The sequence below is a fragment of the Oncorhynchus gorbuscha genome, linkage group LGY (genome assembly GCF_021184085.1).
Source record: "Oncorhynchus gorbuscha isolate QuinsamMale2020 ecotype Even-year linkage group LGY, OgorEven_v1.0, whole genome shotgun sequence".
Lineage (NCBI taxonomy): Eukaryota > Metazoa > Chordata > Actinopteri > Salmoniformes > Salmonidae > Oncorhynchus > Oncorhynchus gorbuscha.
The window spans coordinates 668,375-682,650 of record NC_060199.1 but is presented as its reverse complement, the minus strand read 5'-3'; the positions used below and the strand labels follow the sequence as shown (position 1 = coordinate 682,650).

Here is a 14,276-nt window from a genome sequence, read left to right as displayed (position 1 = left end):
CATGATGCAGTGGTAGTCAATGATGTTTGTGTTGGATTTGCCCTAAACATAACGCTTTGTATTCAGGACATAAAGTTAATTTCTATGCCACATTTATTGCAGTTTAACTTTAGTGCCTTATTGCAAACAGGATGCATGTTTTGGAATATTTTTATTCTGTACAGGCTTCCTTTTCATCCTGTCATTTAGGTTAGTATTTTGGAGTAACTATAATGTTGTTGATCCATCCTCAGTTTTCTCCTATCACCGCCATTAAACTCTGTAACTGTTTTAAAGTGACCACTGGCCTCATAGTGAAATCCCTGAGAGGTTTCCTTCCTTTCGAAAAAAAATATTCAACATTGACATTATGGGCTGTTGTGTGTGTTTAGGCCAGTGACACAATCTCAATTTATTCCATTTTAAATTCAGGCTATAAAACAACAAAATGTGGAAAAAGTCAAAAAGGGTTTGAATACTTTCTTAAGGCACTGTATATATATTTTGTTGACTTGTTTCAGAGTACATAGAGCTACAGGCACGTTTCATAATGTGAACGTGATTTCATGGCCTTTACTATTGATGCTTCTCTTGATTGTTTTCCGTTTCCCTTCTTATAGCAATTTGTGTCTAAAAATGCATTGCCCACACAGCATCTACTCGTGAAGGAAACGGAAATGTCTTTCTCCACGAGCCAGTACACATCATCAGTGCATCAATCGACAACGGTCACCCACACCTCCAGTCAAAGGTAACCCAATCCTACACGACAGCTTTCCTCTTTCCTTCCTCTCCTCCCATCTGTGAAAGTCGTTCGCTTTTAAAAAGAGATGAAGCAATAGCGCTTGAAATTGAATAAAGAGAGTGTGTCTACAGATACGCCGTATTCTGTCCTTCACTTAATGCCCTTAGAATTCCACCACCTTTACACGCGAGGAAACCATGAATAACATCTAGTCAATCTACCGGTTCCAAGTGGAAATAGCACCTACTTTATGCTTTCCGATATAAATACACCATTCTCCATGCACGGTAATTTACAACTTGATAAGAGCTAGGTAAATGAGTAATCCGTTTTGATAAGGGAGTTGTATATATAAATGACACTTGTTTTAGATATATTTTACCTTATAATCGATGGAGACGTGAAACCAGTCATATGGTATCAAACTGAAGGATATCAACATATCAATTTCCCACAGTACAGCTTATGAAATGCTGTGCCATTATGCAGAATTTAAACTTTTAACTTATGTAGCCTGAGAAACAAGGTTCATGAAGTCAATAACTTGCTTGTAACAGATTACATTCATATTCGATCTCTGAAACTCACTTAGATAATACCTTTGATGATACAGTGGTAGCAAAACATGGTTATAACATCTACAGAAAAGACAGAAATGCCAACAGAGGTGGTCTATATTCAGAACCACATTCCTGTAACGCTTAGAGACGATCTAATGTTAAATACTGTTGAAGTAATATGGCTACAGGTTCATCTGCCTCCCCTAAAGCCCATTCTGGTGGGAAGCTGCTATAGACCACCAAGTGCTAACAGTCAGTATCTGGATAACATGTGTGAAATGCTTGATGTGTGAATGCTTGATGTGATATCAACAGAGACGTATATTTTCTGGGTGATTTAAATATTGACTGGCTTTCATCAAGCTGCCCACTCTGGGAAAAAAATCTAACTGTAACCAGTGCCTGTAACCTGGATCAGGCTGTCAGTCAACCTACCAGGGTCGTTACAAACAGCACAGGAATTAAATCATCAACATGTATTGACCACATCTTCACTAATGCTGCAGAAATTTGCTCCAAAGCAGTATCCAGATCCATCGGATGGAGTGATCACAATATAATAGCAATATCTAGGAAAACCAAAGTTCCAAAGGCGGGGCCTAATATAGTGTATAAGAGTTGATAAAATATGTTTTTTAGTGATTCATATGTTGATGGTGTAAAGAATATTTGCTGGTCTGTGGTGTGTAATGAGGAGCAACCAGACGCTGCTGGTCTGTGGTGTGTAATGAGGAGCAACCAGACGCTGCTGGTCTGTGGTGTGTAATGAGGAGCAACCAGACGCTGCTGGTCTGTGGTGTGTAATGAGGAGCAAACAGACGCTGCTGGTCTGTGGTGTGTAATGAGGAGCAAACAGACGCTGCTGGTCTGTGGTGTGTAATGAGGAGCAACCAGACGCTGCTGGTCTGTGGTGTGTAATGAGGAGCAACCAGACGCTGCACGTGACACATTTATGAAACTACTTATTCCAGTTACTAATAAGCTGCACACATTAAGGAAATGACAGTAAAAACTGTTAAATCCCCTTGAATTGATGAGGAATTGAAAAATGGTATGGTTGAGGGGGATGAGGCAAAAGGTATGGCAATTAAGTCTGGCAGCCCAACTGACTGGCAAACGTACTTGTGACGAAACTAAATAAAAATTTAAAGAAACTACACCATGAAACAATATAAAGAATGATAGTAAAAAGCTTTGTGGCACCTTAAATGACATTTTGGGGAAAAAAGCCAGCTCTGCTCCTTCATTCATTGAATCAGATGGCTCATTCATCACAAAGCCCACTGATACTACTTTAAGTGTTATTTTAATCCATTAAATACTTTTGTGGTTTTGTTCTAGCCTGCTTGGAGTGTAAGAACGGCAGTTTTAGCAGATTTGGGACTATTCTATTGGTCCATTAAGCCGGGCAAGCTCAATCAAGCCCAGCTGAAGTATTTGAAATTATTTCTAAAAGTATTTGAACCCAGGTTTGCAATAGATATGTTTTAACGTGTTTACAGCTTACATCAGTGTCTGAAGCAGCCAGTGTTATGCACCATTTAAGAGAAGCAATTAATTCCCCTCTTCTGTCTACCCTCTTCATTCTCCTCTGTCTCCCCTCAGCTGGAGCAACTGCCGAAGCGAGAGTGCCTTCTCTCACAGCTGCTCTGTCTTGGTGATGTCATCAATGGAGAACAGCCGGCACGCCACGCCTATCCACCGGGGTCGTTTGGATGCCACGGGCGGCGCCAGAGACCTGAGTGTCTACCTAAAGAACACCCGAGACACGCCAGACTCCTCCAGGGACTCGCCGTTCAGAGACAGGTAGGAGAAAGATGCCCTAATGTAGCTAATGGTGCTACGTGCTGCTTTACACACAATAACCTCCCTTCAGTCCATACAACTAATTGAGAGTTTGTGACTACTGATAGGTCATTAAGAAGTGGCAGACACGGAGTTAAATAGAGATATCCATTTAAGAATAAGGTATATTATGTTTAGGGAATAACATTCATTTTATATATCATGGCACTTTATTTATAAATATACAGTAAACCAAGATTTAATCCACGATTTGTGGTATTTCCATTGCCATGCTATCATTTTCTTTCTTCTGAATTAAATAGTTATTTTTTAATTATTAAAGGTTTCCTATGAGCTGTCCTATTGTAACGATGTGCACTGAGAGTTTGGAAGCAAGTTCAGGGAGTGTTTTAATAAATAAACACAACATAATGTAAAACAAGAAACTAATGTGCCTGCCTGCGGCTATGGAATCCTGACCTGTTCACCGGACGTGCTACCTGTCCCAGACCTGCTGTTTTCAACTCTCTAGAGACAACAGAAGTAGTAGAGATACTCTTAATGATCGGCTATGAAAAGCCAACTGAAATTTACTCCTGAGGTACTGATTTGCTGCACCCTCGACAACTACTGTGATTATTATATTATTTGACCATGCTGGTTATTTATGAACATTTGAACATCTTGGCCATGTTCTGTTATAATCTCCACCCGGCACAGCCAGAAGAGGACTGGCCACCCCTCAGAGCCTGGTTCCTCTCTAGGTTTCTTCCTAGGTTTTGGCCTTTCTAGGGAGTTTTTCCTAGCCACCGTGCTTCTACACCTGCATTGCTTGCTGTGTGGGGTTTTAGGCTGGGTTTCTGTACAGCACTTTGACATCTCAGCTGATGTACGAAGGGCTTTATAAATACATTTGATTTGATTTTGATTTGAACCAGGAACAATGCACAGACAGGAAACAGAAACAATAACACCTGGGGAGGGAACCAAAGGGAGTGAAATATGTAGGGAAGATAATCAGGAAGGTGATGAAGTCCAGCTGAGTCTGATGATGTGCAGGTGCGAGTAACGCTGGTGACAGTTGTGCGCCATAATGAGCAGCCTGGTGACTAAGAGGCCGGAGATGACACATGACACCTATATTTAGACTTCACAAACAGTCCCTCCTAGATCAAACCTAATGGACAATGAGGACTTCATAAATCCTCATTAGTAAACCAATGTGGTGCTGATGAGCGCAGGTGTAACCGTGTTGTCAGTCGAGCTGTGCAGCAAAGGTCACAGGCCACACTGAGTCAGAGAGAACCCATCTGTGCACATAACTCTAAGGACTGGCTGGGGCAGACGGAGACAAATGCTCCTGTCCTCCCCACACATACTAAGAGAAAGGCCTATACAGTTCTATACCTGCTTGATGAAATGGATCGGGAATGAATGTGTATCCTGAACAAGAGTAGAGGAATGTAAAAAATAAAGTATTTTAATGGAGACTGGTGAATTGCACTGCACTTCAGTAAAGGAGCCTACGCTCATCGGATGTGCACTTGAGGATTTGACTGTACCTATAGGGAACAAAATGTAATGCTATGGATTTAGTTATTTTAGCTAAAAAGCATGTGTCCCTAATAAGTGGTGTCCATGCATACAGTTGTGTGTTCTCACTTTTATGTTCCTAATCGATAGTGGCTTCTCTTTTGGTCCTGTCTGTCAGGTATGCATCAGCAATGACGACCCCAACACGCCTGTCTCCTGTGGAGATGCTCTCTCCCGTGACCACGCCCTCCCCTCCTTCTGAGATCTCGGCCCCACAGTCCAGCCTGGCCACCTCAGTCCCCTCGGTGGCAGTCAGCCCCACTGGCGAAGAGGAGGACCCCCTGCTGTTCACCACCACGCTGTGGCCCCGTGACAAGCCGCCGCGCCCCGACCACCACCACAGCCAGTCCAAAAGGAACTGTGCCCACTACAACTATGGCCATAAGGCCCACAGCCCCCCGCCCAGCCCGCTAAGGATTGTCGAGAACGACAGCTACGAGACAACGCAGGAGTGCGAGGCGATCGCCGCCACGGTTGTGGTACCAACCGTTCCCCCGCAAAGCCTCCCTAAAAAACTCACAAACAACAACAATGGCCGCTGTGCCAATAGCACAAAGCCCATTGGCCACACGGCGGGCCACAAAACGGAGTCCAACGACCGAGTCAGCAGTACGGCGAGGAGCAGCTCGGAGAGCGACACGGAGGAGGACTATCGCGTGGGAGAGGACACGCCCTTCCTGAGTTTACAGGATTACATGGCTGCAGGTGTGGAGCCACTCACAGACAGCTGCAGAACTTACCCAGCACGCCGACTCTCCCCACAGGATGACCTGCAAGCCAGGTTATCCAGCATCATCGCCAACCAAGATCCAATTGCTGTATAATGTCAAAAAAGTAAATATCGCTTAGAAAAATACTTCAAATACTTCAAAAATAAATAATAGTCACTACTAAACTTTTATTTTCTATAAATTAAATATTTGCACAAAAAAAGAAAGAAAGACAACGTTTATTTTAGTGAAGTAGTGAATAAAGTATTTTATAAATAAATAGAAATGTGTACAAACAAGCTCATGTCATGAGAGAAAGTGCCATATACACTACTATATACCAACGGTTCAGAGTATTTCAATGGAGAAAAATATTAATGGTGCCTTTCATTTCCATTTGATGTGCTTAAGGGCATCATGACTCTGGTCCATATATTCATAACTTTCTTCTCGCTGTTGGCGTTTCAACCTGATCCTTAAAACAAAAGAATCCACCAGCACTATGCATTACCTATAATGACCTGTATGAACTACTCACTGTAAGCTCAATACAATGTTATTCTACTGAATCTGCGGTGTTGCTTATGTGTTCAAGTGCATGTCATTTCTCCCCATTTACATGAATGCAGTCATAGTCTACTTACAGAGGTGCATACAACAAAGTATTTAGTGTTCACCTAACACAGCACCAAAATATTATACACTATTTCAAGATTTCCACACTCACTTTTGGTTGACTCAAATGGTAAAATAAAAATGTATTCGTATTTTTTTATGCTTTTCTTGGCCTGTTAGCCAATAACAAATTAATTACCAAGTCAATCACCTGGGAAGAATATTGAATGTGTAATCTGATTAACATAATTAAATATTTGTATGAACATAACAAGATTCAACAACAGACATAAACTGAACAAGTTCCACAGGCATGTGACTAACAGAAATGGAATAATGTGTCCCTGAACAAAGAGGGGTCAAAATCAAAAGTAACAGTCAGTATCTGGTGTGGCCACCAGCTGCATTAAGTACTGCAGTGCATCGCCTCCTCATGGACTGCACCAGATTTGCCCGTTCTTGCTGTGAAATGTTACCCCACTCTTCCACCAAGGCACCTGCAGGTTCCCGGACATTTCTAGGGGGGAATACCCTAAGCCCTCACCCTCCGATCCAACAGGTCCTAAACGTGCTCAATGGGATTGAGGAGGGACATGTCAGGGTGAGCCTGCAGGAAGGGTACCCCATGAGGGAGGAGGATGTCTTCCCTGTAATGCACAGCGTTGATATTGCCTGCAATGACAACAAGCTCAGTCCGATGATGCTGTGACACACCACCCCAGACCATGTCGGATCCTGCCCCTCCAAATCGATCACGCTCCAGTGTACAGGCTTCCTTTGACGATAAACACAAATCTGACCATCCCCCCTGGTGAGACAAAACTGCTACTCGTCAGTCAAGAGCACTTTTTGCCAGTCCGGTCTGGTCCAGCGACAGTGGGTTTGTGCCCATAGGCGACGTTGTTGCCGGTGATGTCTGGTGAGGACCTGCCGTACAACAGGCCTGCAAGCTCTCAGTCCAGCCTCTCTCAGCCGATTGTGGACAGTCTGAGCACTGATGGAGAGATTGTGCATTCCTGGTGTAACTTGGGCAGTTGTTGTTGCCATCCTGTACTTGTCCCGCAGGTGTGATGTTCGAATGTACCGACCCTGTGCAGGTGTTGTTACACATGGTGTGGTAGCAGAATCAGAATTAGTTAGGTAACATTGATAAATAACATGTTTTATTTATATAATAATGCTTATGTGAGATATTTGTCATTAGGATGTCTTATTTTGGATAATACTGTTGGCAGTTTGCAGTTATCGCTTCTCTGCTAGGGCTTAGTCACTAGGGGCCCAGAGAGGAGAGATCAGGCTTGTCTTCTTATGGGAATGTGTCTGTAACTATTACACGTCCCCTCTGAGGTTGCCCTCATCTTGATTTAGTATATGACCTCTTGTCCAGGAGGGAGTGTGTTTGATATGGGAGTATCTACAATTGACAATTGATATATGCCATTGGATGAGGTAATGTTTTGGTACTAAGTGGTACCAAGAACGAGCTAAGAACTTAGTCTAAGAGGGCAAACAGAATGATAGTTTATAGCCAATGCTGTCTGGCTATGGGATACTCCTCTCTAAAGTAAAATCTTGCTTTGTGTAATGTTCCTAAGATATGTTATTTGTCATGTGAGTTTAGATGGTTGTGTCTTTGCTATAAAGGATCTCAGTTGCCATCCTGTCATCCTGTCTCCCTGTAGCGTTGTCTTAGGCGTCTCACAGTACGGACATTGCAATTTATTGCCCTGGCCACATCTGCAGTCCTCATGCCTCCTTGTAGCATACCTAAGGCATGTTCACACAGATGAGCAGGGACCCTGGGCATCTTTCTTTTTGTGTTTTTCAGAGTCAGTAGAAAGGTCTCTTTATAGTGTCAGCTGTAAGCTGTTAGTGTCTACGACCGTTCCACAGGTGCATGTTCATTAATTGTTTATGGTTCATTGAACAAGCATGGGAAACAGTGTTTAAACCCTTTACAATGAAGATCTGTGAAGTTATTTGGATTTTTACGAATTATCTTTGAAAGACAGGGTCCTGAAAAAGGGACATTTATTTTTTTGCTGAGTTTAGAAGAATTTAATCAAATAAAATAAAAATAATTGTGTAAATTCAGTAACGGTTAGTATCTTGGGACATTTACTAAATGCACTATGTACATCCTTGCCATTATTCTGTGTATTGCGTTCTATGTAATAGATGTATTTAGTATTCTCTGGTTAAGCAATACTCTGTACGATGCTCTCACTATAGCCACATCTCATGACTTGCAAGTCCAAATTGTAGAGATATGTACTGAATGAATGATTGAATATATGACTCAGTCTTTCAACAACACATCTGTGGGTAGTGCATTCTGGGGATCAATGATAAAGCACCAATAAGGTACATAGCGAAAGCTTTTTCATTTGTTTCAATTGTGTTTTAGTATGCTAGTCAATTTCTGCATTTTTGTCCTCCTAAACATTTTGGATAATTTAAACATTTTGGATGTTACATTATCCTATCTGTTATTTTGTGTGAATACAGTATACATTTGTTTTCAGCTGTCCGACTTATCTCTGTGTAATATCATCAACATTAACATATTTTATTATATAATATGTATGTTATATTCCAAGGATACATTTAGGAGTCATGCTAGACAGGAACCACATGAGGTATGGGTTGAATGAGTATTCATGGCCTGCCGAAGACTGTCACCAATAATGTATCACTATAATGAATAGGTAACTAGACAGATTTTCTTTACTACATGATCACATCACCAACCCGTGAAGATTCATTATTTCCAAATGGTAATTTCCTCATAATAATCGACAGTTCAATCTGCTTGTCGCCAGCATTAGCATGACACTATGTTATGAAGGCTTTCCCCCCCTAAATTATACATTTGTAATGATGATGGCCCAATCTGAAATGTATCAACAGATATATATTTATTTATATTATTTATTTAGTGTTTATTTATTTTGTGGTCCTTATTATTATTATTTTTTACAGATGACATATTTTAATCAGCGTTTTATATATTTCTGTCACGACTTCGGCCGAAGTTGGTCCCTCTCCTTCTTCAGGCGGTGTTCGGCGGTTGACGTCACCGGCTTTCTAGACACCACCGATCCATGTTTCATGTTTGTTTTGTCTTGATTATTTACACACCTGGTTTCCATTCCATTAATTATGTTCATTATTTAACCCTCTGATTTCCTTCTCTGTTTTGTGCGTTATTGTTTGTCATGTGGGTTCTCGTTGTTCATGCTTTAGCTTATTGTACATGTTCCTTGTTGGAATCTTAACATTTATTGAGTAAATCTTGGATTATTACTCAGAACTGTGTCCTGTGCCTGACTCTGCATTTATTCAATTTGACCAACGGCCTCACAGAGTAATGCACCAATATTATGGAGTCAGCAGGTACAGCCAGCCCTCCTCTCCCAATGGAGGAGCGTGTTCAGCAGCAGGCGACCATGTTACAGAGTCTCGGTACAGCCTGGATGGATCGCATGCTGCAAACGATGGACCGATGGGAGAGAGAGGGTTTTCCACTCCCCCCTTCAACACACTCCCAGCTCCCACAACAACCAACCCAGAGATCTACACTTCCTACATCATTAGAATAAAGTGGGATTCGACTCTCACTCCCGGGAGCATATGATGGTACGGCTCCCGGGTGCCAGGGTTTCCTTCTCCAGCTGGAGCTCTACCTGGCAGCTGTTCAGCCAGCCCCTTCAGCACGCGAGAGAGTGAGCGCCCTCATGTCTTGTCTGACTGGAAAAGCACTAGTCTGTGCCAACCCTAATCTGGAGATAAGAAGGACTGACGTTGGACAATTACGAAGATCACGCCCGGTTTTCGATCATCCAACGGAGGGGAGAGCAGCGGGGGAACGCTTGTTCCATTTAAGACAAGGGATGAGGAGCGCACAAGAGTTCGCTCTGGACTTTAGAACTCTAGCAGCCTGCACAGGATGGAATGAGCAGACCCTGATCGACCACTACAGGTGTAGTTTACGCGAGGACGTTCGCAGGGAGTTGGTCGGTGCTGGGGAGGTTCTCCAGGTAATCGAGGTGGCAGCGGAGCACTGGTGAATCATCTCAGGTGATTAGGAACACACCTCACCCAGAGCTCCCTGTTGCACACATGGTTGAATGTTGCCTTTCCTGAGATGTCCCAGCTTTCCCAGCATAAGGCGCTAGTAGATTCAGGTGCAGCTGGGAACTTTATTGACCGTACCTTTGCACTTAGTTTCGGGAATCCTATTGTTCCTGTTGATGTTCCCTTCCTTGTACATGCCTTAGATAGTCGTCCATTGGGGTCAGGACTAATCAGGGAGGTCACAGCTCCACTACGTATGATAATGCAGGAGAAACATGAGGAGATAATTAGCCTCTTTTTGATCAACTCTCCTGCGTTTCCTGTTGTGTTGGGCCTTCCCTGGTTGGCCTCTCATGATCCTATTATTTCGTGGCAACAGAGGGCTCTCAAGGGAAGGTCTCGTCAGTGTTCAGGGAGGTGTGTAGGTGTTTCCTTAGGTGCCACCACGGTGGAGAGTCCAAACCAGGTATCCACCATGCACATTCCTCCTGAATATGCCAATTTGGCACTCACCTTCTGTAAAAAGAAGGCGACTCAATTACCACCCCATCGACCGGGGGATTGTGCGATAAATCTCCTGGTAGGCGATGCACTCCCCAGGAGTCACGTGTATCCTCTGTCACAGGAGGAGACGGTGGCTATGGAAACATATGTCACCGAATCTCTGGGACAGGGACACATTCGGCCTTCCATTTCACCTGTCTCCTCGATTTCCTTTTTTGTGAAGAAGAAGGATGGAGGTTTGCACCCGTGTATTGACTATCAAGGTTTGAATCAGATCACTATAAAATACAGTTACCCACTACCTCTTGTCGTGTCTTTACTATCATTAAACTGAAGACATCGTTTTTATCAAAGATTCTCTGTAATTAGTTACTCGATTAAACTGAATAATCATGTAACTATAATAAAGTTGGGGCACCAAGGAAAGTATTCAGTAAAGTATTTTACCTCACGTTAGTCTCATTCCAAACTTCATAAATTGTTTGCACGAACCCAGTCTTCACTATGAGTCATACATCAATTGTCTTTAATCATTTATTTATTACTAACTAAGTAATTCACAGAAATGCATAAACAAACCGTAAATATGGTGACATGAAATGATAGAATGTGCCCTAGTGGGCTGAACCGGCATGGCGGCTTGTTTGACAAACGGGGAGTGGGGGTTTTACCAAGAAGTCACGACAGAGTTAATAATTATAACAACTGAAATGCTAATCCTTACACATGAACGCTCACTCATTTGGGAACAATTGAAATCAATATATATATATTTACGCTCAGTGTGTCGTCTTGATCGCTGGTGAAAAATCATTCTTTTGTAGAATTGTCCATCTCTCTCTCTGTCTTGGTTAGAGGGGATAGTTCAAAGTGGCATTCGTTATAGAATGGATGTTTCGGCGGTTGTCGTTCTTTGCGTTCAATGATACCGGATTCCTAGCTGCAGACTAGTAATCAATATTAAAGACTTGTTCTTATTCTGTCGGTATTGATAGTCTAAGAGTTTAACCACGTGCTATGGTTGAAAGATCCAGCAATGGTCTGCAACCTTTAGTCCCCCTCCTAATGGAGAAAAACATGGTCTGCTGATAATTTCTCAAAGTTGGTTTTTATTCGGAATGGCAGAAAGGGCTGTCCCAGGATGTCTGAACCTAACTGGGCTCAGGAGCGGTCCTCTGATTTAGTTCAAATCAAAAGGGAATTGTATTTTTCTTCATTAAACTGTGCACAATCATATTGCACCATTATACAAATAGTATCATCCTCATTCATCTTATACAACAATTAGATGTAAACCTCATATCTGAGGCTATTATGTAAACAGCGTTATGGTAATGTGGCCACACTGTCTCTCTTGAGCTTCACAAGTTGTGACAAACGGACCAGTTCGTAGCTGGATTCGTCACCGATCTTTTACACTTTCTCCGGAACGTGAAACTTGTTCGTACCTCAAGTTCTGTGAGGTGGAGGGATTTCCTTTGTCTCCATGAAAAACTACTCTCTATAACTGTGTGTCCATGGGGCAGGGTCTTCCTTAGGAATTTATGACCTCACTCTGCCCACAGCAGTCTGGTTGTAGAAGCAGAGAGCGGGGGATGGTGCTCGCTGTACTCAAAGAGGGCAACGTCATCGCACTCTTATAGCCAGTATGAGTCATTACACGGGGCGCGCTTCTTCACAAAATTGGAACTCAGGAGCAGTTACAACCTGGTGCATATTAAGGGAGGAGATGAGTGGAAGACGGCATTTAGCACTACTTCTGGGCACTATGAATATCTCGTCATGCCGTACGGGTTAATGAATGCTCCATCAGTCTTCCAATCCTTTGTAGACAAGATTTTCAGGGACCTGCACGGGCAGGGTGTAGTGGTGTATATTGATGAGTTTCTGATATACACTGCTATACGCGCCGAGCATGTGTCTCTGGTGCACATGGGTGCTTGGTCGCCTGTTGGAGCATGACCTGTATGTCAAGGCTGAGAAATGTTTGTTCTTTCAACAGTCTACCTCCTTCCTAGGGTACCGCTTTTCCGCGTCAGTGGTGGAAATGGAGAATGACTGCATTTTAGCTGTGCGTAATTGGCTGAATCTTACCACGGTAAAGGAGGTGCAGCGGTTTTTAGGGTTTGTCAACTACTACAGGAGGTTTATCCAGGGTTTCGGTCAGGTAGTGGCTCCCATTATCTCATTGCTGAAGGGGGGACCGGTGTGACTGCAGTGGTCAAGGCTCTGTTTACCTCGGCTCCTGTGTTGGCTCATCCTGATCCCTCTTTAGCTGTGCTTTCTCAGCCACCTAAACTCCGCCCCTGCGCTTTCTTTTCGAAGAGGCTCAGCCCAGCTGAGCGAAACTATGATGTAGGGGACCGGGAGCTGTTAGCTGTTGTTAGGGCTCTGAAAGCGTGGAGACATTGGCTTGAGGGGGTTAGACACCCTTTCCTAATTTGGACTGACCACCGCAATCTGGAGTACATTTGGGCAGCTAGGAGACTGAACCCTCGCCAGGCGAGGTGGGCCATGTTTTTCACCCGCTTTGTTTTCACTCTGTCCTACAGACCAGATTCCCAGAACATTGAGGCAGACGCACTGTCCATGATTTATGACACGGAGGAACAGTCCGCAGAGCCTACTCCCATAATTCCTGCTTCTTGCCTGGTGACACCGGTGGTATGGGAGGTATGGGAGGTGGACGCGGACATCGAGCGGGCGTCACGTACAGAGCCCACTCCGCCACAGTGTCCAGTTTGGCGTCTTTACGTTCCGTTGGATGTCCGTGATCGTTTGATCTGTTGGGCCCACACGTCACCCTCCTCGGGTCATGCTCCTCGGGTCATCGATCGGTCGGACAGTGCTCTGTCTTGCTGGGAAGTACTGGTGGCCCACTTTAGCTAAGGACGTGAGGGTTTGTGTTTCCTCCTGCTCGGGGTGCGCACAGTGTAAGGCACCTAGACACCTGCACAGAGGGAAATTGCAGCCTCTTCCCGTTCCACAACAACCGTGGTCACACCTATCGGTGGATTTCGTGACGCATCTTCCCCCGTCACGGGGTAATTCCACAATCCTAGTCATTGTGGATGGGTTTTCTAAGTCCCGCTGTCTCCTTCCTTTGCTCGGTCTCCCTACGGCTCTAAAGACTGCGGAGGCCCTGTTCACCCACGTATTCCGACACTACGGGGTGCCTGAGGAAATAGTTTCTGATCTGGGGTCCCCAATTAACATCTAAAGTCAGTAGGGCATTTATGGAGCACCTGGGGGTCTCGGTTAGCCTCAGCTCAGGTTTTCACGCTGAGAGTAACGGGCAGGTAGAGAGAATTAACCAGGTTGTGGGAAGGTTTCTGCGGTCCTATTGCCAGGACCGGCCGGGGGAGTGGTCGGTTTTCATCCCCTGGGCGGAGATGGCCCGAAATTCCCTTTGCCACTCTTCCACTAACCTATCTCCTTTCCAGTGTGTGCTAGGTTATCAGTCAGTCCTGGTACCTTGGCATTAGAGCCAGATCGAGGCTCCTGCGGTGGATGAAAGGTTTCCACACTCGGAGGCGACATGGGACGCTACTCATGTGCGTTTACAACGGGCCATCAGGCGACAGAAGGCGAGTGCCGACCGCCACCGCAGTGAGGCAGATCGGGTCTGGCTCTCGACCCGAAACCTGCCCTGCCGGAAGCTGGATCCGTGGTTTGTGGGGCCATTTAAAGTCCCGAGGAGATTGGACG

At 44.2% G+C, this 14,276-nt stretch overlaps 1 protein-coding gene across 3 annotated transcripts in view; it reads left to right on the top strand.

Moving 5' to 3' along the window:
- Positions 1-6,356, top strand: part of LOC124016661 (pro-neuregulin-1, membrane-bound isoform-like) — a 98,747-nt gene extending 92,391 nt beyond the window's left edge. For all 3 annotated transcript variants that reach the window (XM_046332203.1, XM_046332202.1, XM_046332204.1), the window contains 3 exons: positions 633-730; positions 2,890-3,090; positions 4,781-6,356. In XM_046332203.1, the coding sequence (XP_046188159.1) occupies positions 633-730; positions 2,890-3,090; positions 4,781-5,486 (1,005 nt within the window). In that variant the 3' untranslated portion in view covers positions 5,487-6,356. The remainder of the gene's footprint in view (positions 1-632; positions 731-2,889; positions 3,091-4,780) is intronic.
- Positions 6,357-14,276: the final 7,920 nt, after the last annotated feature.